This window comes from Camellia sinensis, chromosome 6 (assembly GCF_055761805.1).
Source record: "Camellia sinensis isolate YWXY chromosome 6, ASM5576180v1, whole genome shotgun sequence".
Taxonomy (NCBI): Eukaryota; Viridiplantae; Streptophyta; class Magnoliopsida; order Ericales; family Theaceae; genus Camellia; species Camellia sinensis.
In genome coordinates, this window is record NC_138966.1 from 114,768,074 (window position 1) to 114,793,248 (window position 25,175).

General features: G+C 37.0%; 2 protein-coding genes across 9 annotated transcripts; both read left to right on the plus strand.

The window, feature by feature from the left end:
* LOC114265457 (zinc finger CCCH domain-containing protein 55) lies at positions 1-24,196 on the plus strand. 8 transcript variants are annotated; one of them, XM_082876962.1, is made up of 6 exons: positions 4-149; positions 1,603-1,867; positions 7,962-8,088; positions 20,283-20,720; positions 20,957-23,534; positions 23,911-24,196. In XM_082876962.1, the coding sequence occupies exons 4-6, from the start codon at positions 20,344-20,346 to the stop codon at positions 23,941-23,943; spliced, it is 2,988 nt and encodes a 995-aa protein (XP_082733088.1). In that variant the 5' UTR covers positions 4-149; positions 1,603-1,867; positions 7,962-8,088; positions 20,283-20,343; the 3' UTR covers positions 23,944-24,196. The 8 variants fall into 8 exon arrangements, with proteins under 8 accessions (XP_028062079.2, XP_082733088.1, XP_082733091.1 ...); XM_082876965.1 differs by lacking the exon at positions 7,962-8,088 and adding an exon at positions 23,633-23,672; XM_028206279.2 differs by lacking the exon at positions 7,962-8,088.
* LOC145794031 (uncharacterized) lies at positions 12,589-13,934 on the plus strand. The gene is made up of 2 exons (XM_082876966.1): positions 12,589-13,365; positions 13,680-13,934. Exons 1-2 carry the CDS (start codon positions 12,591-12,593, stop codon positions 13,712-13,714), a joined length of 810 nt encoding a protein of 269 aa, XP_082733092.1. The 5' UTR covers positions 12,589-12,590; the 3' UTR covers positions 13,715-13,934.
* Positions 24,197-25,175: the final 979 nt, after the last annotated feature.

The window sequence follows — 25,175 nt, forward strand, 5'->3', positions numbered from 1 at the left end:
ACTAGTACTAATGAGAAATCCAACCCTTGGTAGTAAAAATTTCTCCATTGACGCACAACACTGAAGAACTCGAGAGAGAGAGACAGAGAGAGCGAGGGTTTCTTCTCAATTTCCCTTATGCGATTCTCTCTCATCCACACGACTCTGAGGTCAGACTCTCTCTCTCTCTCTCTCTATCTTCATACATACAAGTTAGGGTTTTGTTTTTGCCGTGTATTTTTTAATTGATTGATTTGCATTGTTATTTATATGTATACGTGTTTATAGAGTGAAATCCAATCTAATTTTGGTTGAAGATTTTTATTTTTATTTTTATGTAAGTCAATAATATTTCAGAATGTAATGTTTGTGTTTGTTCTGTCTACCGTTACCCCTCTGTTTGGCTGCCTGGAAAATGAAGGAAAGTAAGAGAACGTTGTTTCCTTAGTATATAATAAAATGAAATATTCGGAGTTCTGGTTTCTCCTTTGTTTACTATTTTTGGGTGTGTTGGATCTGTAATTCTCGGTGCTTGTTTGTTGGATTTGAGATGGGGCCTGGTTTGAACTTTAGTTAATGATGGTTACAGCTACTATTGTTAAATTGGGTGTCTTTTGGTTTTGTATGTTTTCGATGTGGAATGTGTGTTGCTGATTCAGTGGGTTAAATTTTGTGGGAAAGTGTTAGTAAATTGTGAGGTTGAATATAATTTCAATCTCATGAATAAGTTCACATTTTCCTTTGACAGGCGTGTGAAATGTGAAACTAGGTGCCATGCTACTAGTCAGAAGCTGTAAATAAGAACTGTTGATTATATTTCATTCTTTCTTTTTTGCCAAAATTGAATCATTCAACTACTTTGATTTGCTAACTGGGTTGAAATCATCTCATGTGGATGATAGAATTCTCTGTAGCTTAAAAGTTTGAAAGAATTTGTTTTCCTTTCCCTCTCTCTATTTTGTTGTTTTGGACATTTTGTAAGTTAACATCTCTATTTTGTTTTCCTTTCACAAATAGAATATATATTTTATATGTGATTTTATTTCTTATAGTTGTTGTAGCAATAATATAAATTTGTGATGGATCTTCTTGTAGTTCCTTAGTTTAGATGTTTTAAGAGGTGATATTTGAATCCTATTATGGTATGGGCCATGTTGAGTTTCAGAATGGTTTGACTTGTTTCAGGTTTATGTTATATAAATATGCCGGTTTGACGGAGTGGAAGGCCAACTAGATAAAAGTAGAATTGAAATTTTAAAGAGCATCTCCCTCTCTCTCTCTCTCTATATATATATATATATATATATTCACATACACACTCGTATATGCATAACAGATTCAACCTTTTAGAAGCCGGTAAGGCTTTTTGTTGTAGGGCTGTCCAGTCTAGTTGTTTCTGAGTTCATCATGACAACCCTTTTCACCACCTTAACATTGTTGGCAAGTGTGATTTCCATCACTTGCTGTATGGCCAATAATGCAGCTAATTATGATAATCAACTTGCTATCTTTATAATTAAGTTATAAATGCATACTTTCTGCGTAAATCTAGTCATCTAGTTTATTAGATTCATCTATTATAGTTGTTTGATCCATTTTTTTCTTTGTCTTTCACATGTGTAGATGGATGCAATTTTGTGTACTTGTCTTCAAGACATTTGGCATCATCTTGTATGGATCAAACTTTACTACTCCGTAGGGGTGCAAATTAGCTGAGCCGAGCTGAGCTTGGGGTTGTTTGCGCTTGGCTCGGTCACACCAGATGCATGCTCAGGCTTGGCCTGTGTTTGGCCCAACTTGGCTAAGCCATGCTCAGGCTTAACTCATCAATATTTAGTGAAACTCATGCTCAGCTCATCAATAATTAGTGAAACTCGTGCTTGCAAGGGTATAAACAGTTCGGTTTGGTTGGCTTTTATGAAGAATTTGGCATCACACCGATCCTCTCGGTTTGCAATTAGCAAGAACCGAAACAGACTGTTTATAATTATAGTCCACACCAGACCGTTATGCATTGTGGCGGTTCGGTTTGGTTCAATTGGTTTGGTCATTTTGCAATTGGGCATGTTTTTATGAACAACCAATCAACAACATCATGCAAAACATAAAGCTATAGTTAGTACGCTTCAATGTTCAAAATATTCGACCTGGATTAATTAAAATAGTAGTGACATTGGTGATCCTCTCATTTAGTCAAAGAAAGTAAAATGCTACATCAGGCTATTTGAAATGGAAAACGCATCCTTCTGATTTACTAGTATGACAAACAAATGTGAAATGTCCCATCTACCATCTACCATCCAATATTCAACATTTATTTTTATAAAGACCAATAAAACACTTTTCAGACAGGTGTTCCAGGATGGATGTATCAAACAAAATATGGGAGTTTTTCACTTTTAAGGTTGTGATTTGGTGTGTGAGAGACTATAGCAACACTTTGATAAACTTGAACATTAAATAGGTTGGTTTCGGTTTTGTTCAATATACATAATTTGTAAACTGCTACCGAACTGGGAAATTAATTTTTAACATAACCAAAACCGTAGCCGACCGTATTTAGTGAGAACCGACCAAAACGAGTCAGCTTGGTCTGATTCGGCTGGCACATTATCCGGTTTTTCAAACACCCCTACATGTTTGTCTTGCCTCAAGCTCATATACAATTTTGAAACATGAAACAACTCAGTTGAAAGAGAACGCCTATTAGCTTATACCTACATATATTGGTATGTTTATTTATATATATAGATAGATAGAGGATCAAAAATAAACCATAAGTAAAAGTGTGTACAAAGTGAGCAATTTTTTTATGATTGTAGTGCTAAATAATTTTTAAGGATGACTTTCTTAGCGTAATAGTAAAATTGTACATGAGAAGTGGAAACAAGGACTTGTTTGATAAAGTTAAAAAGTAAAATTCTAATGCTTTTCATTCCATAACTCATGCAAGTGTCAACTTCTTGTTCATTCTAGTAAAGTATTTAGTTTTGTTGTTTGTCATTGTTGGAAAAGTCTCACCAACCTTGCACTCATCTTACTATCGCCTTACATACCAATTCGCTTGTGTTCACAAATTAGCCACGCTAGTGTTGGCCAATTCTAAGTTAACCTTGGCTCATTTATGTAACAAACAACTTGAATGAGCTCAAATTGTTCATGAGCATCTTGGTTCATTTGCAGCCTAATATTTTACTTCCTTGTGTTCCTAAAGTGGCCGCCCTTCTTTGATACTGGTCAGTTCATGCAGCATTTCACACATTTTTCAAGTTGGTTGAAATAAGCTTGTTATGCATAAAGATGCGTTTTGTACCTTGTGTGTAGGGAGTATATGCTCTATTGTTTTTGACACCACCAATGTAGGCACGGTGTCATTTTGTGATGCATTTTATGCTCATCTACGAAGCATGTGTATTTTGAAAAGCATGTCGTACATATACCAGATTTGTATTGGGTATTAGTACTTGGCATGGTACTTATATATGCATACTGGGTACACAAAACATGTACCAATATTTTTCCTCAATTTTTGACGTACCACAAAGGTACCCAGAATGTACCAAGTCGTACCTCAGCTAAAATAGTATTTTCTTTTTATATAGAAGTGAAGTTCGTTTCATTGGAATTTTTTTTTTTTTTTCTTTTCTTTTCTTGTGCTTGGTATGATTTTAAAACTAAGCTTTGGTTTGTAAATTCTTTAATATAATGACATTTAACTTCATTTTATTCCTTACTTTTGGCCAACTAAACCATTTACCTAATTTTAATATCACTTCTCCAAATTAAAAATAATTTTTTCCCCTAGGTCTTATATTGTATGAACATACCCATACTAGTGCCCATACACGTGCTTCATAGTTTCTTAGGGTAATGCTTTACAATTCTTAGAATGAGCACCATGAATATGTTGAACGGGATTTTGTGCCATCATTGGATGATTTGAGGGTCTTGGTTTGTTCACTAGAGAAAAGGCTTGCAAAGGTCGTCAATCACTTTCATGAGTGATGTGATGAAGTTGACTCCTTTTTTGTATACAACTTCATAAACAAGATAGAACATTATAATACCCGATAATGAAAAACACAGCTAGTCATTGGATGTCAAAAGAGTACTTTCTTACCATTTTTTTCATCTTTTATTCCTTTCAAATATAATGTTTGCATTAAACTATTTGAACCTAGTAATAATAAATGGGTTTGGATAGGAATATTTTTGACTTGGGTTAACTTGGGGTAGCTAAGTGTAGTTATGATATAGGTAAAATATCTTAAATTTCCTAAATAGATATTTTCGAAGTTAATTTGATATTTGGCATGATTAATGATGCAATTAGAAACCTTTGAAGGTGATTTTCAATTTTTTTGATTGGATTGTGGCTAGACCAAATATTGCAGTAAGGGATTGTTGGTTCTCCTCTTCTATGGGAATGGTTTGAAACCTGCTGATCCGGTCTTTTGAGGATTGGGAAGTGGGGTCAATTAAGGCAGTCTGACTTGTTTTAGTGCAGGATGGTCCCAGAAGGTAAGGATGATACTTTGGTCTGGGGAGGGCTTAGAATGATTATGTTTGCGGTAGCCTCCTTTTATAGGAAGCTTGTTAGGGTTGGGGATGTAGCCTTTCCTTGGAAAGGGATTTGGAGGATGGCAACTTCATATGGCAGCCCACCAAAAAAGGTTACTTTCTTTGCAGGAATGGCAACTTGGCAGGCTATTCTGCTGACAGATGATCTGAGGATTCTGAAATTCCTTTTAGATTAATGCTACATGCGCAAGTGTGCAGGGGGGAAGTGTCAGTAATCTTTCGTTGCATTATTTAGTGGCTAGGGATGTGTTTTCTAGGTGTTAAGTGTGCCTGTGCTAGTCAAGGTGCTCTTTGCATTGTGTAGGGGTTGTCCTATCAGAGTTACACCAAGTCTTGGGAGGTAGCCCCACATGCTTGATGTGGTGCTTGTGGAAAGAGAGGAACTGGCAAGCCTTTGAAGGTGTAGAGTGCCTGATTATTGGCTTGAAGGGTATAGTGCTAGTCTCTATGTCTTTTTGGTTGAGGGGTACTTTTCCTTTTCTTTAATTTCTTTTTTGTTGATTCTTTGTGACATTTATATCCCTGTAGATATATGGGAGATTTCTTTTTGTTTTTGTTTTCGTTTGTTTTCCCCCCTTTTTTGGTTGTATATGGTCTGTAGACTCTGTATATATTGTTATGCCCCTTTTGTTGGCACCATTTAATGAAAGAGTTATCTTTACTTATAGAAAGAAACTCTTAAATTTTTATAATTTTGAATTTCCGAAAGGGTAATTTAGCTTGATTTTCGAGATGGTATGCTACTTTATGTTGACCCCCTATAGTTTCAATTGTAGCCCTCTCTCATTTATGCTCTTTCATATGGCCCTATTGAGTTGGTGAATTGATGGAAATCTTTCAATTACTATTCCTTCCTTAATTTTGAATTATTCCACCTCTATCAACTAGGGCTGTTCACAGGATGGGACAGGACCGGATGGGTCGGACCGGGTTGGGTTTACCAGTAATTCGTCAACCAAACCGACCATTTCGGTTAGGAGAAGATCTCAACAGAGTAATGATTCAAAACTGGTCATTTCGGGCGGTGTAACAACCGGTTGGGCTTCGGTCGGTGCAAACAAAACCCTCCATTCAAATATCAAAAGATCTCAATCTCAAAACAAAGGGGTTTCGATAGTGGAGAGATTAAAGAGGTTTTGTGGGAAGGAGATCAAAAGGGGTAGGGGTTGAAGGGAAGAGGAAGAGGCAAAACAGATCCATACCACCACCATTGTATCACCATAGTCGCGATCTCACAACCAACCACCACTTTGATCTTGTCACCACTGCTACGATCTTGTCGTCGTTGGCGTTGGCACACTATCTCATCTTTGCCAGTGACGGAGAATGAGAGGAAAATATGTAGGTGAGTGTGATATAGAGAGAGAAAATATAGAAAGATATAGGCAAATGATATAGATACAGAGAATATAGAGAGAGGAGAGAGAGATGTGTTCCTAACTTTCTAACTTCCTAGTCAATTCTAGATAAAGCTGCTGATGGATGAGTGATAAATGAGTATCAAATTCCAACGTGAGATTTAGCTGGTGGCCTTAAATGATAAGTTATTAAGAATATGCCACATGTACAACTATTTAAACAATAATGCCCAAATTATTCCGTCAGTCAGATTTTTTACGGGTTGAATAACTGGGCACCGACAGCCGAACCAAAATTTGAATTTCTAGACTTTCAGCGCCCGATTCCGACTGTATGTTTGTGCAAAACAGTCTGTGAGCCATCAGTTTGAGTCGGATCAGTTGGTTTGATCAGATCATTTGGTTTTTTAAACACCTCTACCATCAACAAACCCATTTTCTACACCATTTTTGCTTTCTTTCTCCTTTTGCAATAAATTTCATCATGACTCCCTCCATTAACAAGAGCCATGGCCACCACTATTTGCACTCAAATCATTTTTCTTTACAAAGTTTCATCCCCCTTGGTTGGCAGTGGTGGTGGAGAGAGAGAACATGGTGGCTAATTGGTTGCAAACAAGGGTGGGTGCACGTTAGGGTGAGTGGGGGCATCTCTTCCCACTGGATTTTAATGAAAAAATGTTCTGCCATATGTTCTCTAAAATTGCTACAAGTATACAATTTTTGGCCCTATTAGTTTTGTCTCAAGGTGAAGTGAACTTATAGTAACTCATTACTTTCTCTATTAGTCTTTTTCTCTCCACCTTATTTCTACATTAGTTTCTTTCTTTTCACAATACTTTTTCTTACTAAATCCTCCCTCAATTATGACCTCAACTTCCTTTTATATCACTTGTATCTCTCTGAAGCTTCTCACCAAACCCTCTCACCGTGGGTGAGTGAAAAAAATTGTTTTTTTTTGTTGTTGTTGTTTTCTTTCTCTAATAAAATCCGGGCTTCTCATATTTGTAGTTATCATTGGGCATCTAATGTTTTGGTTTGATACCTATCATCTTTGTAGAGTTCACAAGAAGACAACAATTTTGCTCTTTTTATTTTATTTTGTTTAGGTTTATTTCATGTATCATCTTTTTGTTTTTTATATTGTATAACTGTACGCACATGGGAGGGGCATTGAGGCACTAGTGCCATCTATGCCTTGCTTACTTTTTGTTAATGCATTAGTGCCCATTTGTAATCAGAATGATGGAGGCTGCCAAATTTCAATTCTTTGCTGCTCTCAAGTGTTTGGAAAATGGTTTTGAACCATTAAATTTTGAGGTAATGTTTTGGTAGGACTCATACATCCTTTTAGGTGGGTCCGAGTGGTGATATGTTCACCTATATGTGCTGATTAACTACATGTATTTGGTTAACCAAAATCATTAGTAGGTGAGTGAGAAATTGACTCTCGGTTGCGGTGTAATGGTATCAGGAGTATTGAGCGTTACATATCAAGAATCAGGTGTCGTGGTTGTCAAATTTTTAAAAACATTAGCAACCTTCTGAGACTCGAGGATACATAATTTTTTAATATCTAAATCCTGTTTTTTCACACCCGTCTGGTTTGCTACAAATCATTTGGTAGTTAGTTCCATAGTTATGAGGTAACAAATTTGCCACGCACCAAATTGTTGCAGGTTGGGTCGGATCATTAGAGTATATTATCTTTCTGGATAAAATTTATTTAATAAATTTTTACCGGTTTATTTGGTTACCATTTTGAGTCAAACATGAACCATTAGAATCGAAGTTGTTCCCAGATAAAGCATGTCGCTGCACCTCTTCCATGGAAAGGTGCTATCTCTTCACGGTTCAGGTCATTTAAACAGTTACCAATGGCTATCTGAACATGCATGGATTCATTTGTGAACACCGTCCTCTGCTGCATTCTTAGCATTCAATTTTCTTCCTGGTTTTGCATCAATACATTCTATAAGAGAGCGCAAGCACTCTGTTGGTTTGTTAGATACACAGATTGAAGTGCTATCTTCTGTGGTGTAGATCATTGTATCCTGGGAGGCAAACTTTTATAAAAATTGTGAGCACCATAGAGTGGGGCAAATTTTGTCTTAAGGAAATTGTGTCAAACACAAGCCTCTACCTACTCTGTTTTTGGAAAAACATCATTGTAAGTTTAATTATGTTTTCCAGTTCTAGTGTTTTTTCTAGTTTCCACTTTTGATTTTCTTTGTATTAGTTTCTTTATATTTTTGTTATATTATCACAGTGTCACACACAAAGTACACATAAGTGTCCAACAATAAGATGGCAAGCAAAAAATGTAGTTTTATCTAACCACACTAAATTTGGCCAAATTTCTCTATGAAGATGTTCCTACTCTGAAAGAGACTGAAATCAACTGGCAAGTGGTTACTGCGGTGGAGTGATGGAAGCATTTTGATTTTTTATGTCGGAATTATATGCTCAATAGATTGGATGACACATCATGTAATGTGTATAATCCGATCAAAAAAATTTGGGAATTATTGGTATCGTTGGATAAAAGGTACAAAACAGAAGATGTCGGAATGAAGAAATTTGTTGTCGATAGATTCTTAAAGTGAAAAATGGTGGATTTGAATGTCAGTAGTCAAGTCGATGATTTCCAATGGATCTTTCTTGACATCCATGCAAAAGGTATGGCTTTGAGTGAATCTTTTTAGGTGGTCGTAATTATTGAAAAATTACCCACTAGTCTGAAGGGATTTAAAAAATTACTTGAAGCATAAGTGTGAGGATATGAAATTAGAAGATTTGATTATACGGTTGAGGATGAAGGAAGACAATTGTGTTTTTGAAAAAAAAGCGGGAAATCAATACATGGAGTCCAAAGCCAATGTAGTGGAACAAATATAGAAACCCTACAACGATAAGAAAAAGGAAGTTGCTGGCGATGGTCCCAAACAAGGCACTAAAAGGGGGACACCAAGAGGTTCAAAGGCAAGTGCTACATCTATGACAACTTGACAAGATAGGGCATTGTGTTAAGGATTGTCTGCAAGCGCAAGGAGTAAGGGAGTTCTAGCAAGAAACTTACTTAGGCCAATATGACCGAAGTTGACAACCTTTCTACTAGTGTGTCTGACATGTATCTCTTCGCAGTGGTTTTTGAAGCTAATTTGGTTGGAAATCCCAAGGAATGGTAGGTAGATACTGGAGCTACTCACTATATTTGTTTAGACAAAAAGATGTTATCTTTCTATCAAGTGGTGGACAATGGAGAACAACTTTTCATTGGTGACTTTCGACTTCCAAAGTTGAAGGGCAATGAAAGGTTGTCATGTAGATGACTTAAGGGAAGGAACTGATTCTCAATGATGTGTTGCATGTTCAGACAAAAGGATTTTCTCTTTCTATCAAGTGGTGGACAATGGAGAACTATTTTCATTGGCAACTCTTCGACTTTCAAAGTTGAAGGGCAATGAAAGGTTGTCTTGAGGATGACTTCAGGAAAGGAACTCGCTCTCAATGATTTGTTGCATGCGCCAGACGTTTGTAAGAACTTAGTTCTTGGGTCACTATTGAGTAAAAATAGGTTTAGGTTGGTCTTTGAGTCAAACAAGTTTTTACCCAATGGGATGTACGTGGCAACGGGTATTTGAGCGATTTGATTTTTTAAGGTGAATGTAACGACAATTGTACCTACAGTTGTTATTAATATTTAGAGTATATAAACTGTTTATATGCTTCATTTTTTTTAATTTATGGTATGGTTGACTAGGATATGTTAATTTTGAGACTAAGTAGATTATTTAACATACATTGCTTGCCTAAATTTGACCCTGATTCTAATCTTAGATGTGAAATTTCTGTAGAAGCAAAATTAATGAAAACTTCATTCCAATCAATAGGAAGAAGTACTAAGTCTTTAGACTTAGGTCAAGTTTGGCATGATCTAAATAATATAAAAAGTTAAAAAGTCATTATCTTATTTAAGTCACATCATCTTATTTAAATCACATCATCTCTCTAACACATCACATCAAACCCAACCCAAACCCAACCCATATAAGCCAATAAGTCAAAAAGTGCTCTTTTTTAGAACATCCCAAACCAACCCTTAATTCACAATGATATTGTGATTTAAAATTTGTTCAAAGTAGAGGATATACAAAGTACTTTATTATTTCTATTGATGATTGCACAAGATACTGTTATGTTTGTTTATTAAGTATCAAGGATGAAGCCTTCAAAATGTCCATGTGTTTAAAAATGTGGTTGCAAATCAACTTAGCAGAAAGATTAAGTTGCCGAGAATTGACAGAGGTGGTGAATATAAATCACCTTTTGGTGAGTTATATTCACAACATGGTATTATTCACCAAACCACTGCACCTTATTCATTTAAGCAAAATGGAGTTGCTAAAGGGAGGAATAACTATCAAAGAGATGATGAATGCTAAGTTCAGGATTACTTCAGAATTTGTGGGGGAAAGCAGTGCTTTTAGCATGTTGCATCCTTCATAAGATACTGCACTGGAAAACCAATAAGACACCTTATGAGAATTATAGAAAGATTGGAAATCTTCCTATAAATTCTTAAAAATTATGCTGGTGTTTAGCAAAGGTGGTGGTGGTTCCTCCTCCTAAAAGGTCAAAGATAGGACCTAAAACCATCGATGGCATATTCGTAGGTTTGACTAGAGAGCAAGTGAATTGTTCATTGAGGGGAATAAGACTAAAGTATATTGCTTGAGAGTCACTATAATGGCAACCCAATTTAACTGAATAGAGATCTCAAGAGCTAAAGGGACAATTGAATTGTGTGCGACTCATCGAGATTACTAAGGAAATAATTTCTAATAACTTATTTCCATAATGAAATAGTGATGCCTACAGTGTTTGTTTGTCATGGTAAGCTATGCTTTTAATGATTCTTAGATCTTGGAAACCAAAGTGGGGTATAGCAGGATGCTCTTATTAAGAATCACCTATGAGTGTAAATGGGTTGCTTCTATGAGAATTGAGAAGGTTAAATGCTTTAGAGCACTCATGAAAAATGATGAGTTGTTCAAAGTCAAAATGAACACAACCATGAGAACCAACCTATGTCTAGAAATATTCTGTGTGGAGTCCATTATCTTGGTTTGCACAAATAGTTGAACAGTCAAGACATTATGTTTACTGATTTGCCAGTAAATGCGATAGTCTTTCACAGTGGCGTAGCTAGCAATTACAATGAGTGTGGTCATTTAACCAGTTATCATTAATGTCACCTCTAAACAAACTATCAACATTAAAGATCACATGATACCATATAAATTCCATATATTTTCAATCACATTGACAAAATTAATTCAAACTAGTCAAATTGCAAACAAAACGAAGTTTGGGACATTAATATTATCACTTCGATAAAATAGTTAATAAATCTCATGATATGGTGGCACCTTTTAGTTTTTAAAATTCATTATTGCATGACATATCAATTAGTAAGAAAATTTTATAAAATTTGTTAGTTTGTATTGTATTTTTCTTCTAGAAGTTTGAAAATTTTGTATAAATCTGATTGCTATTTTTAATTGTACCGAATCAATTTGTAAACTGCAAAATAAGTTTTTTGTTTATTGGGTTCAATTTGTTAAAATTCAAAACTTCTGAATGTTGTAAACATTTTTGGAATTCCAGTGGCATCACCATAGCTGTAGCTCTGTCCTTGGTCTTTCACAAAGGAAGGTTCAAGGCCAAAAGCTATCTCTCCATATGAAGGATATTTTTAAATTTTATTTTCTTCTAGTCTGTATTTACATCTTTCATTTGTGTGGGGTATTATTGGAAAATGGTTTTGAACCATTAAGGGTTTTTATTTTTTATTTTTTTTAGCTTATGTTTATGTGCAGGGTCCATACTTCCTTTTAGGTGGGTCCAAGTAGTGATGTGTTCACCTTCATGTGGTGATTAATTACATGTATTGGGTTAATCAAATCATTAGTAGGTGAATTAGAAATGGACTCAGAGTATACCATTTGAGAATGGTAGTTATGTGCTGGAAATTTGTGTTAATGCATATAATATGATAGTGGTGTTGGTGGTAGATAGTGGCATGTATAGAATATGATAGTGGTGTTGGTGGTAGATAGTGGCATGTATATAATATGATAGTGGTAGATAGTGGTAATATATAATATGTAAGTGGCATATAATGGGTTATAATGATGATAGTGGTAGATAGTGGTAATATATAATATGTAAGTGGCATATAATGGGTTATAATGATGTTTGTAATATCTCCTATATAAGGAGTGTCATTTGGTCTTGTAAAATAAGAAGTTTTGAATATAACAGAAATATATTCCTTCTTCCTCATATTTTCGGAGTTCTTCTTCCTCATATTTTCTAAGTTGGTATCAGAGCAACAAAAAACGCAGCAGCCCTAAAACCGTCATAGCCATGTCGGAAGTCACGTCCGAAACCACTTCAACCCCTGCCGCTGCCATTCCGGTGAAAACGTCCAACTCTCACTCTGTCCAAATCACCACCATCCGCCTAAATGGTGATAATTTTCTCCGCTGGTCACAATCTGTCCGGATGTATATCCGTGGGCAAGGAAAGATCGGTTACATCACTGGTGACAAGAAGGCTCCTGCTGTTAATGATCCGCTGTTCGACAGTTGGGACGCTAAAAACTCCATGGTTATGACATGGTTGGTCAATTCTATGGAGGAGGATATAAGCTCTAATTACATGTGCTATCCTACTGCACAAGAATTGTGGGATAATGTTAGTCAGATGTATTCTGACCTAGGAAATCAATCTCAAGTTTTCGAATTAACTTTGAAGTTGGGAGAGATTCGTCAAGGAGATGATTCCGTCACCAAATATTTCAATTCGTTGAAAAGGTTGTGGCAGGATCTTGACATCTTCAACACATACGAATGGAAATCGGTTGACGACTGCAACCACCACAAGAAAACTGTGGAAGACAGCCGTATTTACAAGTTTCTTGCCGGCCTCAACATTGAGTTCGATGAAGTGCGAGGAAGAATTATTGGCAGACCTCCTCTCCCATCCATTGGCGAAGTATTTGCCGAAGTCAGAAGGGAAGAGAGCCGAAGGAGCGTCATGCTTAAGAAAAAAGGTACTGGTGAATCAATTGAAATTTCTGCTTTAATTAGCGATGCTGCGGCCAACAAGGCTGCAAATTACCAGCGCAGGTTTGATGATAAGCCACGGGTCTGGTGTGATTTTTGCAACAAGCCTCGCCATACACGCGAAACGTGTTGGAAGATCCATGGCAAACCTGTCAACTGGAAAAGTAGCAAACAAGGAGAGAAGAATCGTGGCTTTCCTACCGCTAATGAAGCCGATTCAGGTCCCTTCAACAAAGAGCAGATTGATCAACTCTTAAAGCTGATAAAATCCAACTCCTCATCCGGTACTCCTAGTGTTTTGTTGGCACAAACAGGTAAAAATCCTAAAGTCTTCTCTTGCCTAAACTTCTCTCCGTGGATCATAGATTCCGGTGCCTCCGATCACATGACTAGTTTTTCCCATTTATTTAGTACCTATTTCCCTTGTTCTGGTCATGACAAAATCAGAATAGCCGATGGTAGTTTTTCACCTATTGCAGGAAAAGGATTTATTAAACTAACTGAGAAAATTAATCTCAATGCTGTTCTTCACGTCCCCAACTTAGCCTGTAACCTTTTGTCTGTCAGTAAACTATCTAAGGATTCTAATTGTCGTGTTACATTTTTTGAATCCCATTGTGAATTTCAGGACCAGAACTCGGGGATGATGATTGGGCGTGCTAGGATGCTTGAAGGTCTTTACTACTTTGATGAAGTACCTGTTAGTAATAAAAAAGCTCAGAGTTTTAATAGTACTAGTTCAATCTCTGTTCGAGAAAAAATAATGCTATGGCACTATAGGCTAGGACATCCTAGTTTTCTTTATCTGAAACATTTATTTCCAGAATTATTTAAAGGGATTGATTGTTCTTCTTTTCATTGTGAAAGTTGCATTTTTGCAAAATTTCATCGCTCTACTTATTTGCCAAAACCTTACCAGACTTCAAAACCTTTTTATTTGATTCATAGTGATGTTTGGGGCCCTTCTAAAATCACTACTCTTTCTGGTAAAAGATGGTTTGTTACATTTATTGATGACCATACCCGCTTATGTTGGATTTATTTGATGAACAAAAAATCTGACGTGAAAAATTTATTCACAAATTTTTACAATATGATTGAAAACCAATTTCAAACCAAAATTGGTATTTTACATTCTGATAATGGAACAGAATATTTCAATGAGCAGTTGGGTGAGTTTTTGGAAAAAAAAGGGATTTTTCATCAATCTACATGTCGGGATACCCCTCAACAAAATGGCATTGCAGAACGAAAAAATAAACATCTACTTGAAGTTGCACGTGCTATAATGTTTTACATGCATGTTCCTAAATATTTATGGGGTGAAGCAATTTTAACAGCCTCTTATTTGATAAATAGGATGCCTACAAAGGTGTTAACTTACAAAACACCTTTCGATTGTCTTAAAGCTTTTTTTCCTGACACGAGGTTGTTTTCTGATTTACCCGCCAAAGTTTTTGGATGTACTGCCTATGTTCATGTTCCTAGTCAATTTCGTTCAAAACTTGACTCCCGTGCTATAAAATGTGTTTTTTTGGGTTATTCCTCAAACAAAAAGGGGTATAAGTGTTTCAATCCTCAAACCAAGAAATTTCATGTGAGTATGGATGTGTTATTTGTGGAAACAAAATCCTATTTCCCCAACACTTCTCTTCAGGGGGAGACAAGTGGAGTAGAAGATCGTTTTTGGGATATTTCTATCCCGCTCCCCAATGTCATTTATCCTACACAAAAACCACATCTGTCTGATAATGATCACTTAGGAGAACCAAGTTCTATGGTGCCTAGTCAAGAAGATTCTTGTTTAGGGGGAGAAGTACTACAAAATGATCTAAATCCTGAGCTTCAGGTTTATACTAGGAAGCGATTTCATCTGAAGAATAATGACCTGAATGTCCATCCTAATGACCCGAATGTCCACCCGAGTTCTGGCATCGAAATTTTAGGTAATCCTATTCCTTCTATTTTGATGTTCCTATAGCAATTAGGAAAGGTGTCCGAAATTACATTAAACATCCTATTGCAAATTACCTCTCCTATCAAAGACTGTCTAAAAACCATAGAGCTTTCACATCTAGGATTTCACACTTGTTTGTTCCAAGAAATATACAGGAAGCATTGGATGATCCGAATTGGAAATTAGCAGTCATGGAGGAGATGAATGCTTTAAGGAGAAGTGGTACTTGGGAGATAGTTGATCTACCCAAAGACAAGAAAACAGTTGGGTGTAAATGGGTGTTTACGATAAAATGTAACGCAGATGGAAGCGTTGAGAGATACAAGGCGAGACTGGTGGCTAAAGGCTTCACTCAAACTTATGGGATCGACTATCAGGAGACGTTTGCTCCTGTTGCTAAAATAAATTCCATCAGAGTACTGTTATCTCTTGCAGTAAATTCAGATTGGCCTCTACATCAACTTGACATTAAGAATGCATTTCTCAATGGTGATCTTGAAGAGGAGGTGTTCATGAGCCTAGCGCCGGGATTTGAGCAGAGACTTGGAAGCGACAGAGTATGCAGATTGAACAAGTCATTATACGGACTCAAACAATCACCAAGAGCGTGGTTTGAACGCTTTGGGAAGGCAGTTATCAGTTGTGGCTTCTCGCAGAGTCAAGCAGATCACACAATATTTTATAAACATTCAAAAAACAGTAAAATTGCAATTTTGATTGTTTATGTTGATGACATCATTTTAACTGGTAATGATGAAGCAGAGTTAGCAGCCCTCAAAGAGAAACTCGCAAAAGAATTTCACATTAAGGATCTGGGAGCTCTCAAGTATTTCCTCGGAATGGAATTTGCAAGATCCAAGGAAGGTATATTCGTTAATCAGAGAAAATATGTTCTTGATCTCCTTGGAGAAACAGGTATGCTTGGTTGTAAGATGGTGGAGACTCCGATCGAGCCTAACTTGAAGTTACAAGCTGCTAAGGCTGAAGAAGTCAAAGAGAGGGAACAATATCAGCGACTTGTCGGGAAATTGATTTACTTGTCTCATACGCGGCCTGATATTGCCTTTGCAGTCAGCATGGTAAGTCAGTTCATGCACTCACCAGGGGTAGAGCACTTTGAGGCCGTTTATAAGATCTTAAGATATTTGAAAGGAACTCCAGGGAGAGGCTTACTGTTCAAGAAACATGGACATCTTCAAGTTGAAGTATACACAGATGCAGACTGGGCAGGAAGTGTTACAGACAGGAGATCAACATCCGGATACTGCTCCTTTGTAGGTGGGAACCTAGTTACATGGCGGAGTAAAAAACAGAATGTGGTAGCTAGAAGTAGTGCAGAAGCAGAGTTCAGAGCTGTTGCCCATGGAATCTGTGAAGTAATGTGGATTAAAAGAATTCTTGAAGAATTAAAGCTTTCTCACCCGACACCTATGAAGGTCTATTGTGACAACAAAGCAGCTATATCTATAGCTCATAATCCAGTTCTACATGATCGCACAAAACATATAGAAGTGGATAAACATTTCATCAAGGAGAAAATCAATGCTGGCATAATCTGTATGACCTACCTTCCAACAGGTGAACAATTAGCTGATGTGCTAACGAAGGGACTACACAAGAAGCAATTTGATAAGCTGACTAGCAAGCTGGCTATGGAAGATATCTTCAAACCAGCTTGAGGGGGAGTGCTGGAAATTTGTGTTAATGCATATAATATGATAGTGGTGTTGGTGGTAGATAGTGGCATGTATAGAATATGATAGTGGTGTTGGTGGTAGATAGTGACATGTATAGAATATGATAGTGGTGTTGGTGGTAGATAGTGGCATGTATATAATATGATAGTGGTAGATAGTGGTAATATATAATATGTAAGTGGCATATAATGGGTTATAATGATGTTTGTAATATCTCCTATATAAGGAGTGTCATTTGGTCTTGTAAAATAAGAAGTTTTGAATATAACAGAAATATATTCCTTCTTCCTCATATTTTCGGAGTTCTTCTTCCTCATATTTTCTAAGTTTATGGGTAGGGGTTGTGCAAAATACCGTCAAAGTCACACCGATCTGCATCAATTCGCACTGCTCTATCCTTTAGCCGCGGTTTAAACTTTAAAATTTATAATCTGCCTTCGAAACTGCTCCGCTTTACTATAATTAATACATATATATTGGGTAAATTACCACTTACAGCCTCGGAGGTTTGGGTTTAGTACATATCACCCCCTGACGTTTGGCAATTACACTAACCCCCCTGTTATTGAACTCATGCACTCTCTTTTTTTGCTTTGCTTTGCCTCATTTCATTTCATTTCCTTTGTTTTTTTTTTTTTTTTCCTTTCCTTTGCTTTACTTTTTTTTTTTCAATATAAATTCCTCTATTTTTCTAATAGGAGTTATTGCCTTTTATATAAGCAGGGTGATGTAGGACGAGTAGGGATTACTTTCTTACAAGTAGTGAGAGTTTGTAAAAAGGTAGGGTTTTTGGGAATGAAAACACAAGTATTAAGGGATAGTTGGGTGGTTGTTCTAAACACTGTGAAGAGTGACGTAGCCAGTAACCTTGCTTGATAGAAGAAGAAGAAGAAGAAGAAGAAGAAGAAGAAAAAGAAAAGAGAGTGAGAGAGAGAGAGAAGTGCTTCACCCTCGCAAGGGATAGGCCAATTACACAAACATAATTTTAAATTTTCATAATATTAACTTTTCTATTGAATCATTGAGATTACACGCCTATTTATAGGCTAAAGACTCCTAATTCTATAAGGACTACTACTTAAATTTAGAAACTAAAAATATTTAGCAACTACCAATATTTTAAATTTAGACCAATTATGATTTCCAATTATACTTCAATTATAATAGGAAACTTTAATGACTTCTAATTCTACTTCAATATCAAAATAAGAAACCTAACTTTTGACTACTAAAATTATTTTAGACATAATAAAACCTATATATAAGACCCATTTAATAACTTGACTCAAAATGAAACCCATAGGTGATCCCTACAACCTATGTCCAACAATTATTGGAATTACTATTATACCCTTAATCACGAAAACCGACTATAATGACATGAAGACTCAAAATTATTCCAAATCTTTAATTCTTGATGCTCTAAATGTGCTTCATGTGAATTCCAGATTTGCTCTTTTTTTTCTTTCCATGATCTTCAGCACAAGGGGATTTGTGAAATGAGACTATTAATCACAAGGGTGAGAATGTAATTTTCAGAACGTCAGGAGGTGGGATGTAATTGGACTAAACCTCAGGGGTGTCAGTTTAATTTATCCTATATTTTTTTAACTTATAATGAAATATTAAATTAAAAACGAGTGTGATAGAGATTTAATATGTGAAATTTTTTACAAATTAGTAGTTATATATATGAAAAATGTTATGTAAAATTAGTTTGTGTTATATATGTGAAAAATATTATGCAAAGACTTTATAATTTGTTAGAATTTTCTGCAATCTGCCCAAAACTTTTCAAACCGCAATTTGCTAATCCGCCAATCCTCTATTCGGTTTATAATTTTACTCTCAAACCGCCCGAACCGCACCGCGCACACCCCTAGTTATGTATTGGTAGAATAGGGCACTTTTTATGATGTTTATATACTCTAGCCTTGTACATGGGGTTAGGCCCCAAGGGGCACCCTAGTTTGTGAGGTTGGACCTCGTTCAATGTTAGTTCATGATGCTTGTGAGCGTGCATGTCACCGTGTCGCACCAAATAGAATTAGGTTTGGCACATGTACGGGTCGGGTCGGGCCGTTAGACTATTATTTTTTTGAGTAAAATTTGTTAGAGTAAATTACACTCACCTCCCTTGAAGTTTGAAGAAAATACAGATAGCCTCACACTTTTGACAAATTTACCTTGACCTTTCACAAGGTTTTAACTCACATAACACTGGGTCTTTTTTTTTTAGATTCATTAATCATATGGAAGATGTACCAAAAAAAAATAAAAATAAAATATCATATGAATGAAAAATGATGTTATCATCTCCTTCCTACTAAAATATATATTTATGTTTGTTTATTTCAGTGTTTACCCGCCATTGACATTAGTTTCGGTCACTTAACCATACTAAAAGGGAGTTTAATGTACTTATGTCAATAGTGTAGAGCTAGTTGTGTAAGCACTGTGTTGGTTCGCTAGACACAGATTGAAGTGTTGTCTTCTGTGTGTTGTAGATCATTGTATTTTGGGAGGCAACGTTCATCAAACTTTTAAGTACGAGGGGCGACTTTTGTCTCAAGGGCATTGTGTCAAATACAAGCCTCGATCTGTTGTGTTTTTCTGGAAAAACATGTTTGCAAGTTTAATTTTGTTCTCCAGTTTTGGTGTTACTTCTAGTTTCTACTGCTGTTTCTGATTTGCATCATATTAGTTTATTTCTGGTTCTGTCATATTATCACAGTATCACATGCAAAGTACACCTAAGATTGTCCAACACTAGGACCTCTGGAGATTGAATTAGCTCATGAATAGGTTTGTTGAGGGGGATGGAAGTAGCACTCACTGCTGTTGGAGATGTTGGTCATCATCATGAAGCATGAAGCTATGTACCTGTGATCAGGTCAAGCACTATATCAGTTTAGATAATAATATCATACTTGATGGTTTAGTTTGATGGATGATCTTCTGTGGTCAGCATCTATTGTAGAAACGACAATTCCAAAGTGAGCAGGATCAGACAAACTCTAAATGATTGCTCTGTATCTTTTCCTCGAAGTCTTGAGTTTCTACCTTTGGGATTGATTATTAAGGCAGCGGAAGTTTACCCTAATAAGAATGGTGCATCATGGATGTCTTGTGATAATTTGTTAGCATACCTTCCTTGCATATGACAAAAGGGACGCATAACCTTTAGGAACAACTTTTTGGATTATGTTGACATTTATGTTTGCGAATCTTCTCATTGATGAACTTAGATTCTCTGCTTCTTATTATATTCTAGGTGATTTTTATGGATTTTGCATTCTTTGGTTAGATGGAAATAGTATTCTGTTTGTGGTGCTTGAGTTTATGAATGGCTAAATAACCTCAAGACTGTCATTATTTCTAAGACTAAGTCACTGTTTTCTTCTTTGTCTGTACGTGGAGTTGGAATGTTGCTTGGGGGTGGGTTTTTGATTGGAAGTTCTTCAGAAAATCTGAGCAGAAGCACACACATCCCAGAGAAAAAACCATGGAAAGCAAATCGAAAACAACTTTCTTAATGTCTTTTTAGTATTTATTTTCATCATTACTTCTTGTCCAGCTTCTGCTGCATCTTGGTTGAAAGATAAACTATTGCCTGCATACCTTAACGAGGGTACACGATGAGTGGGAGTGCCAGAAAACGTAAATCTCTGTGGGATAGCAAAGAAGACATTCAGCTTCCTGCTCAAATCAATGAAAAGAATGCTTGTCATGGGAATGAAAACTATTCCAATCTTCATGTTAGTCATGATTCAAAGTTGCCTGACTTGGGAGTTGACAATGCATTGAAGTCAAAAGATTGTTCTGGGAGGTTATCTTGGGAATCTTCACAGGGAAACAATGGCCAGAAGGATGAAAGCAGAGACTTCAGTGATATTCCAGAAATCCGAAAGGCTCGGGATGAGGATAAGAGCTATCATCTATCTCCAGGGTCTGATGGATGGAAACAGCAAAACCATAGCCGTTACCCTGAAAATGGTGGGAACCAGTCACGCAGGTTTGTGATTTTATAAACCTGATTAATGAAACTCAATTTCTGTGAATGTTATTCTTTTTTCAAGAGAGTTTGTATTTACAAATGTTGCTTTTTAATTTATTTTTTGATACTATATAAATACGTTTCTATTTCTTATATTTTTTTCCTAAAAAAAAGTTCCCACATTTTTTCCTTAATATTTTTAGTTGGCATAGTTTTTGTAATTGAACTTTGATTATTTTTATCATCCTCATTAGGTACAGGAGGAGCAGGAGCCAGAGCAGAAGCAGGAGTAGGAGCCGAGCGAGGGACAGGAGTAGGAGCCGGAGCCAAGGCAGAGGCACGAGCAGAAGTAGGAGCAGGAGCAGGGACAGGAACTGGGGTAGGTGCAGGAGCCCACTTGGTGATTATAGACGAGAGTCGTACAGATCGAGTGACAGAAGAAGTGGATCGGGGGTATCATCTCAACCATGTAGAGACTTTACTCTTGGTAAATGCAGGAGAGGCAATGAATGTAGGTTCCTTCATCAGGACAACCTCAGTCACAGGGATGGGGGACGATTAGAGAGAGACCAAGCAGAAAGATGGAGAATTAGAGAGGAACGTGGAGGAAATTTTTATGATGGACAGAAGGATGAGCGTCCGATGAATAGCAGCAAATCTACAATGCTCTGTAATGATTTTCTGAAAGGTAGGTGTCAGAGGGGATCATCATGCAAATATCTCCATCACGATGCTTCTGGTGATAACAGTGAAAGAGGCAATCGACATTCATCTGTTGATCATGATTACAGGCGACAACCGCGCAAGAATTTCAATCCTCCTTGCAAGTTTTTTATGATGGGGAAATGCCAAAGGGATAACTGCAGGTTTTCTCATGATTGTCCTGCTCCCATTAATCTTGAAGGAATGCCACAGGATGATAGGCAGGGCCATGATTTTGATGACATGAACAAATTGTGGGATGGTCCAAAATGGGGTGAAGCAACTGCTGTCTCGGACATTGCACAGTCTACTAGGTGGGTTAATGTTGGAAAAGGGACTTCCATTGGTTCCATAACTGCTGAGAAACACGCTGATGATAGAAGGGGCCATGATTTTAATGACATGAACAAATCATGGAATGGTCCAAAATGGGGTGAAGCAGCTGCTGTCTCAGACATTGCAGAGTCCACTGGGTGGGGTGATGTTGGAAAAGGGACTTCAATTGGTCCCATAACTGCTGAGAAACAGACTGATGATAGACGGAGCCACTGTTTGGATGACAAGAACAAACAGTGGAATGATCCCAAATGGGGTGATGCAACTGATGTGTCAGAGAATGCGAAATCCACTGGGTGGTGTATCGGTAATGTTGAAAATGTGAATTTAACTGATTCAATGAATGCTGAGAAATGTGCTGATGATAGTTTGGATAATGGGAATCGAATGTGGGGCAGTCCATTATGGAAAGATAAGGTTGTTGACAGAGATGAAAATGTGTCCCGTCAATTGGGGGGTGGTAGTCATGTTGTGAACATAGGAAGTACTGGATCAAAAGATGTGGCAAAATCATTTGATAGGGAAGAGTCCCGACTTACTTCCCATGGTTTGCAATCTCAAACTCCATATGGAATCCCTGAAAATGTTCATGAACAAAATCAGATGCAAGAAGCTTCAGGCCGGCAGCTTGCTACCACAGTCATGCATTCAGTTTTTCCTGTAAATTCTCAGATTCAGCAGCAGCATCACCACACAAAGATGAGGGACAATAATGCAAAAGCAGATGATTTAAATTCAGTCAACAGTCTAGACATCTATGGAAATGCTAGTCATCCTGCTCTTGTGCCTGTACAGAATTTCAATCAAAATCCTGATAGTTTTGGCCCTCAACCGCCAAGTTTTGGTGGAGTTGATCAAAGTAAGCACATGATTTCTATAAACCCCTCAAAAGGACATAATATTGATTCGAATTGGTCACTGCAACAGAACTTCTCTCCATCCAATCTGCAAAATCAGACACAGATTCAACATGGAGAATCTCTCAAACCAATGGTGAACTCCGGCTTGCCTCTGAACATTGTGGACAGTGAGCAGGTTGCTCAAATAACTAACCTTCAAGCATCTCTGACGCAGATATTTGGGAATGGACAACTCCCTCAACTATATGCTGCACTAAACCTCCCAAATTCCACAGAATTGGCGCCTTCTCTTCCTGATGCTGTGACCCTTCTTCCCCCCATTACTTTAATGGATGCTCAGCCTGATAAAGCTACAATGTCCCAAAACCCCTTAGGTGATAGCACAGAGCCTAACAAGCCTGGCAACTATAGCCAACCACCTGGGTTTTTGTCTAATTCTGTTGAACAGAAAAACAAAATGCTCTTGGAACATTCAACTGCATCAGCCGCTGTTGGTCTTGACAGTGACAAACTCGACAATAATGGCTGTCCTGTGGAAAATGATCACAGAAGTCCAGAGTTGAGACAGCAAAAGCCAGTTGAGAATTCAGGTGTCGAGGAAGACAGTAAACCAATAGCTGAGAAATGCAAGCAAGAGCCGGAAAAAAATCCCGCAGAAAATGTGAATGCAGATGCCAGCATTGGGGATGGCGCTAATGGGAAGGATGAAAAGGCAATGCGGCTGTTTAAAATTGCACTCGTGGAATTTGTTAAGGAGCTTTTAAAGCCCAAATGGAAGGAAGGCCAGCTGAGCAGGGAAGTTCACAAAACTATTGTAAAGAAGGTGGTTGATAAAGTGACCAGTACCATTCAAGGAGTTAATGTCCCGAAGACGCAAGATAAAATTGATCAGTATCTTTCATATTCTAAACCCAAGCTTGCCAAACTCGTCGAGGTGAGTTCCTAGTTGGCTGTCTCTATTTTTCTGACAGATTATACGTTCAGCTGGTCAACCCAATAGATAATTTGTTCTTGTGTCCATTCAATTGCTAGGTCTAATCTGTTTTGTCAGCCATCAGTAGAGTTTTGTCAGGTATTTGTTTAAGTGCAGAAGCAAATTGGCAGTGTTGTTTTCTTGAATTTGGCACTTGGCCCGTGTGAACCAGTAACACTATTGGTGTTGCTTTTCATAATTAAGTTGCTTATTTGTGATAATATCTGATGAATTTGATATTTGTGAAAAATATTGAATTCCTAGGAAAACATAAATCTAAGTTGATTATTTTATGTAAAATGCTGTGTTATACTAAAGCTTGATTTTTCTCTTGCAGGCATACACAGAGAGATTTTTGAAGAGTGCTTAAAACACCTAGTGCTGCTGATATTTCCCCTCATTATATTAAACTTTCGATGGGCTAAACATTGAGTTTCATTGTGTATATGTGGTTTTTTCCCGGAGCTTCCATGAATTGTGTAGTTTATGTTTTTGTTTCTAAATATTTTTTGCAATTTGTGTAGTTTATGTTTTTGGAGTTTGATAGGCGTTACTTCTCTCTTACTTGTAGATATTGTTAAAGATACAATGATGATGGGTACTTGGTGGTTATCTTTTCTAAATGCTGCTTTTATTTCAGTTATCTGCATCATACATGCTTGACTTTTGCTCTATCAAGATGGAGCTTGTCATTGTTTTTTGGTCTAGCTTGAATTCTTTGCACCCATCTAGCTATGTGTCTCTGCGGGCACCTTGATGTCTCCACCCTTCGAGCAGTTCCACCTACGGGTTCATATCATCGTCTTTTCCTTTTTCTTCTCCCCATTTTTTATTTATTTCATTTTCTATTTTGTGTGAAGTACATCTCATGTTTCTTGCTTCAGTCAAACTGTTCTTTACAGTCCTTGTTCTCCTGGAAAATTTCTGTTGATTTATCTTCTCATTATTGGTGTCATATTTCCATGATAGATTCAGAGTTAGTTGATCATCCCCTGGTATTGTTCAGTTGTGGATTTCCACTGTAGTCTTTGTCTATTGTTGATTCAGATCAGACGTAATTGATTCCCACATGGTCTTGTCTTCTAGATGACATGTATTTGGGTGTCACTGGTGTGGATTGAATTTCTTTTAGAACGAGATTTTCATTTTTTTTAGCTTTTGTTTCTTTTCCCCATTACAAACCTCATCTTTGGCTTTTTGATGGAATTTTCAAGTTCAGGTCGTCATTCATTTGCACAGCATTTTGTGAGGCTTATGGTTTTTTCTTGTTCTGCTGCCTAGTATGGGGTGGATAAGTGAGCTCTGTAATTGAGTTTTAAATTTGTGCCCCATTATTATGCATGAGTAATGCTAGAGGTTCTAAAAATTTTATTAAAAGTTCTACCAAATCTCACATGGGTGTGGAATTTACACAATGTGGGTTTCATGAGAGTCTCATATCCATGCGAGGCATTTGGTAGATAATTTTTTATATAATTTTTTGAATCTCTAGCATATTTGATTATGCATATATGAATGTGTTGGCATGACCTAATATATGAATTGCATGGTATCTGTTTAGCTCATAGTCATGCGTATATGGATGTGTTGGAATGCTTGGTT

Excerpts from the sequence above, each read along its gene's own strand:
- LOC114265457 (XM_028206278.2), top strand. The coding sequence starts at position 20,344 with ATGAGTGGGAGTGCCAGAAAACGTAAATCTCTGTGGGATAGCAAAGAA. Across the intron at positions 20,721-20,956 it reads GGTGGGAACCAGTCACGCAG|GTACAGGAGGAGCAGGAGCC; the intron begins GTTTGTGATTTT and ends CATCCTCATTAG. Across the intron at positions 23,535-23,910 it reads AGCTTGCCAAACTCGTCGAG|GCATACACAGAGAGATTTTT; the intron begins GTGAGTTCCTAG and ends TTTCTCTTGCAG.
- LOC145794031 (XM_082876966.1), top strand. The coding sequence starts at position 12,591 with ATGGTTATGACATGGTTGGTCAATTCTATGGAGGAGGATATAAGCTCT. Across the intron at positions 13,366-13,679 it reads TGTTTTGTTGGCACAAACAG|GACCAGAACTCGGGGATGAT; the intron begins GTAAAAATCCTA and ends TGTGAATTTCAG.